This window comes from Oncorhynchus masou, unplaced genomic scaffold (genome assembly GCF_036934945.1).
Source record: "Oncorhynchus masou masou isolate Uvic2021 unplaced genomic scaffold, UVic_Omas_1.1 unplaced_scaffold_2402, whole genome shotgun sequence".
In the NCBI taxonomy this organism is placed as follows: Eukaryota; Metazoa; Chordata; class Actinopteri; order Salmoniformes; family Salmonidae; genus Oncorhynchus; species Oncorhynchus masou.
In genome coordinates this window covers 22,501-27,160 of record NW_027008857.1, presented here as the reverse complement: position 1 = coordinate 27,160, position 4,660 = coordinate 22,501, and the positions used below count along the sequence as shown (strand labels likewise).

Below are 4,660 nucleotides of genomic sequence, written 5' to 3'. Positions count from 1 at the left end.
GATGGTTAAACAGGGAACGAGGAGGAGGAGGGGAATGGTGAAACAGGGAGGAGGAGGGGGGAGGAGGAGGGGGGATGGTTAAACAGGGAACGAGGAGGGGGATGGAGGAAACGAGGAGGAGGGGATGGTTAAACAGGGAAGGAGGATGGGAGGGGAGGAGGGGGATGGTTAAACAGGGAACGAGGAGGAGGATGGAGGGAGGGGGATGGTTAAACAGGGGAAGGAGGGGATGGAGGAGGAGGAGGGGGGATGGTTAAACAGGGAAGGGGAGGAGGAGGAGGAGGGGGATGGTTAAACAGGGAACGAGGAGGAGGAGGATGGTTAAACAGGGAACGAGGAGGAGGGGGGGATGGTTAAACAGGGAACGAGGAGGGGGAGGATGGTTAAACAGGGAACGAGGAGGAGGAGGGGAATGGTGAAACAGGGAACGAGGAGGAGGAGGAGGATGGTTAAACATGGAACGAGGAGGAGGAGGATGGTTAAACAGGGAACGAGGAGGAGGGGGATGGTTAAACAGGGAACGAGGAGGAGGGGGATGGTTAAACAGGGAACGAGGAGGAGGAGGGGGATGGTGAAACAGGGAACGAGGAGGAGGAGGAGGGGGATGGTTAAACAGGGAACGAGGAGGAGGAGGAGGGGGATGGTTAAACAGGGAACGAGGAGGAGGAGGATGGTTAAACAGGGAACGAGGAGGAGGGGGATGGTTAAACAGGGAACGAGGAGGAGGAGGGGGATGGTTAAACAGGGAACGAGGAGGAGGAGGAGGGGGATGGTTAAACAGGGAACGAGGAGGAGGAGGAGGATGGTGAAACAGGGAACGAGGAGGAGGAGGGGGATGGTTAAACGGAACGAGGAGGAGGAGGGGGATGGTTAAACGGAACGAGGAGGAGGAGGGGGATGGTTAAACGGAACGAGGAGGAGGAGGGGGATGGTGAAACAGGGAACGAGGAGGAGGAGGGGGATGGTGAAACAGGGAACGAGGAGGAGGAGGGGGATGGTTAAACAGGGAACGAGGAGGAGGAGGGGGATGGTTAAACAGGGAACGAGGAGGAGGAGGGGGATGGTTAAACAGGGGGAACAGGAGGAGGAGGGGGATGGTTAAACAGGGAACGAGGAGGGGGATGGTTAAACAGGGAACGAGGAGGAGGAGGAGGGGGATGGTTAAACAGGGAACGAGGAGGAGGGGGATGGTTAAACAGGGAACGAGGAGGAGGAGGAGGGCCGTGGAAGCAGGGAGAGGAGAGGAGAATGGTTAAACAGGGAAAGCAAGGCTTGTAATTATTCAAACAAGGTTTTATTGGTGTGGTTCGGGAGGAACCCACGGTAAGCAAGGCGAACCACACTTAGGGTTGCCTCCTAAATGGCACTCTAGTCCCTGTTTAGTGCACTACCTTTGACCAGAACCCCTATGGCCCTATGGGCTCTGGTTAAAAACAGTGCACTATATAGGGAATAGGGTGCCATTTGGGCCAGCTGGTGGTTCCAGACGGCTACAGCAGATTGAGCGGGGTGGCCTTCATCTGTCCCAGGTCTTTTATAAAGACATAATGATGGTGTAACTTCACCGACACCACAGCGTAACACCGCCACACACTCATCACAGTCAAAGAGCCTTGTTCATGATCGGCCAATGATACGGGCTCTTAAACCGCGGACCGCAGGTGGGTTCATTCCTGTGTGTGACTGAATGCCCTTAATTAAGGCCTGTTTTGAGTCCTTCTCCACTGTAGGGAAGGTCCCTCAGTCTGGCTCCATTTCCCAGGAGCCCAGTGGTCTGATCACTCTCTGAAGCTCCTCTCCTCTCTTCCTCCTCCTCACCTCACCTCTCTTCCTCCTCCTCTCCTCCTCTCCTCTCCTCTCCTCTCTTCCTCCTCCTCACCTCACCTCTCCTCTCCTCTCTTCCTCCTCCTCACCTCACCTCTCCTCTCCTCTCTTCCTCCTCCTCACCTCACCTCTCCTCTCCTCTCTTCCTCCTCCTCACCTCACCTCTCCTCCTCTCCTCTCCTCTCTTCCTCCTCCTCACCTCTCCTCCTCTCTTCCTCCTCCTCCTCTCTTCCTCCTCCTCTCCTCTCTTCCTCCTCCTCCTCACCTCTCCTCCTCTCCTCTCTTCCTCCTCCTCTCCTCTCTTCCTCCTCCTCACCTCTCCTTCTCTCCTCTCTTCCTCCTCCTCTCCTCTCTTCCTCCTCCTCCTCACCTCTCCTCCTCTCCTCTCCTCTCCTCTCTTCCTCCTCCTCACCTCTCCTCCTCTCCTCTAGGTGCTGATGATGGGGGAACCCTTCTTCGACTGTCAGATCGGCATCGTGGGCGTCCGGGCGCTCTGCCTGAAAGGCATCATGGGAGTGCGGGACTTTGAGGAGAACTTGAACAGACGGGAGGAGGTAAAGATCTAGGCTGATCATCCTCAACTCTCCTTCCTCACCCTCCTCTCCTTCCTCACCCTCCTCTCCTTCCTCAACCCTCCTCTCCTTCCTCACCCTCCTCTCCTTCCTCACCCTCCTCTCCTTCCTCACCCTCCTCTCCTTCCTCACCCTCCTCTCCTTCCTCAACCCTCCTCTCCTTCCTCACCCTCCTCTCCTTCCTCAACCCTCCTCTCCTTCCTCAACCCTCCTCTCCTTCCTCACCCTCCTCTCCTTCCTCAACCCTCCTCTCCTTCCCTTCCTCACCCTCCTCTCCTTCCTCAACCCTCCTCTCCTTCCTCAACCCTCCTCTCCTTCCCTTCCTCACCCTCCTCTCCTTCCCTCACCCTCCTCTCCTTCCTCACCCTCCTCTCCTTCCTCACCCTCCTCTCCTTCCTCACCCTCCTCTCCTTCCTCAACCCTCCTCTCCTTCCTCACCCTCCTCTCCTTCCTCAACCCTCCTCTCCTTCCTCACCCTCCTCTCCTTCCTCACCCTCCTCTCCTTCCTCACCCTCCTCTCCTTCCTCACCCTCCTCTCCTTCCTCACCCTCCTCTCCTTCCTCAACCCTCCTCTCCTTCCTCACCCTCCTCTCCTTCCTCACCCTCCTCTCCTTCCTCACCCTCCTCTCCTTCCTCACCCTCCTCTCCTTCCTCACCCTCCTCTCCTTCCTCACCCTCCTCTCCTTCCTCACCCTCCTCTCCTTCCTCACCCTCCTCTCCTTCCTCACCCTCCTCTCCTTCCTCACCCTCCTCTCCTTCCCTCACCCTCCTCTCCTTCCTCACCCTCCTCTCCTTCCTCACCCTCCTCTCCTTCCTCACCCTCCTCTCCTTCCTCAACCCTCCTCTCCTTCCCTCACCCTCCTCTCCTTCCTCAACCCTCCTCTCCTTCCTCAACCCTCCTCTCCTTCCTCAACCCTCCTCTCCTTCCTCACCCTCCTCTCCTTCCTCACCCTCCTCTCCTTCCTCAACCCTCCTCTCCTTCCCTCACCCTCCTCTCCTTCCTCACCCTCCTCTCCTTCCTCAACCCTCCTCTCCTTCCCTTCCTCACCCTCCTCTCCTTCCTCAACCCTCCTCTCCTTCCCTTCCTCAACCCTCCTCTCCTTCCCCTCACCCTCCTCTCCTTCCTCACCCTCCTCTCCTTCCCTTCCTCAACCCTCCTCTCCTTCCTCACCCTCCTCTCCTTCCCTTCCTCAACCCTCCTCTCCTTCCTCACCATTCCTATCCTTCCCTTCCTCAACCCTCCTCTCCTTCCTCACCCTCCTCTCCTTCCTCACCCTCCTCTCCTTCCCCACCCTCCTCTCCTTCCATCACCCTCCTCTCCTTCCTCACCCTCCTCTCCTTCCTCAACCCTCCTCTCCTTCCTCAACCCTCCTCTCCTTCCTCACCCTCCTCTCCTTCCTCAACCCTCCTCTCCTTCCTCACCATCCTCTCCTTCCTCACCCTCCTCTCCTTCCTCACCCTCCTCTCCTTCCTCAACCCTCCTCTCCTTCCCTCACCCTCCTCTCCTTCCTCACCCTCCTCTCCTTCCTCAACCCTCCTCTCCTTCCCTTCCTCACCCTCCTCTCCTTCCTCAACCCTCCTCTCCTTCCCTTCCTCAACCCTCCTCTCCTTCCCTCACCCTCCTCTCCTTCCTCACCCTCCTCTCCTTCCCTTCCTCAACCCTCCTCTCCTTCCTCACCCTCCTCTCCTTCCCTTCCTCAACCCTCCTCTCCTTCCTCACCATTCCTATCCTTCCCTTCCTCAACCCTCCTCTCCTTCCTCACCCTCCTCTCCTTCCTCACCCTCCTCTCCTTCCCCACCCTCCTCTCCTTCCATCACCCTCCTCTCCTTCCTCACCCTCCTCTCCTTCCTCAACCCTCCTCTCCTTCCTCAACCCTCCTCTCCTTCCTCACCCTCCTCTCCTTCCTCACCCTCCTCTCCTTCCTCACCATCCTCTCCTTCCTCACCCTCCTCTCCTTCCTCACCCTCCTCTCCTTCCTCACCCTCCTCTCCTTCCTCACCCTCCTCTCCTTCCTCAACCCTCCTCTCCTTCCTCAACCCTCCTCTCCTTCCCTTCCTCACCCTCCTCTCCTTCCTCACCCTCCTCTCCTTCCTCACCCTCCTCTCCTTCCTCAACCCTCCTCTCCTTCCTCACCCTCCTCTCCTTCCTCACCCTCCTCTCCTTCCTCACCCTCCACTCCTTCCTCTCTTCTCCTTCCTCTCCTCTCCTTCCTCTCCTCTCCTTCCTCTCCTGTAACCTTTACCTCAAACTAACATCTCTTCCA

General features: G+C 57.8%; 1 protein-coding gene across 1 annotated transcript in view; it reads left to right on the top strand.

Annotated features, from left to right (window-relative positions):
* Positions 1 to 2,259: 2,259 nt before the first annotated feature.
* Positions 2,260 to 4,660, top strand: part of LOC135533484 (intermembrane lipid transfer protein VPS13B-like) — a gene marked incomplete at its 3' end in the record, with an annotated part of 18,873 nt that continues 16,472 nt past the window's right edge. Inside the window, exon 1 of the mRNA XM_064960784.1 lies at positions 2,260 to 2,378. Within this exon, the coding sequence (XP_064816856.1) occupies positions 2,262 to 2,378 (117 nt within the window). The remainder of the gene's footprint in view (positions 2,379 to 4,660) is intronic.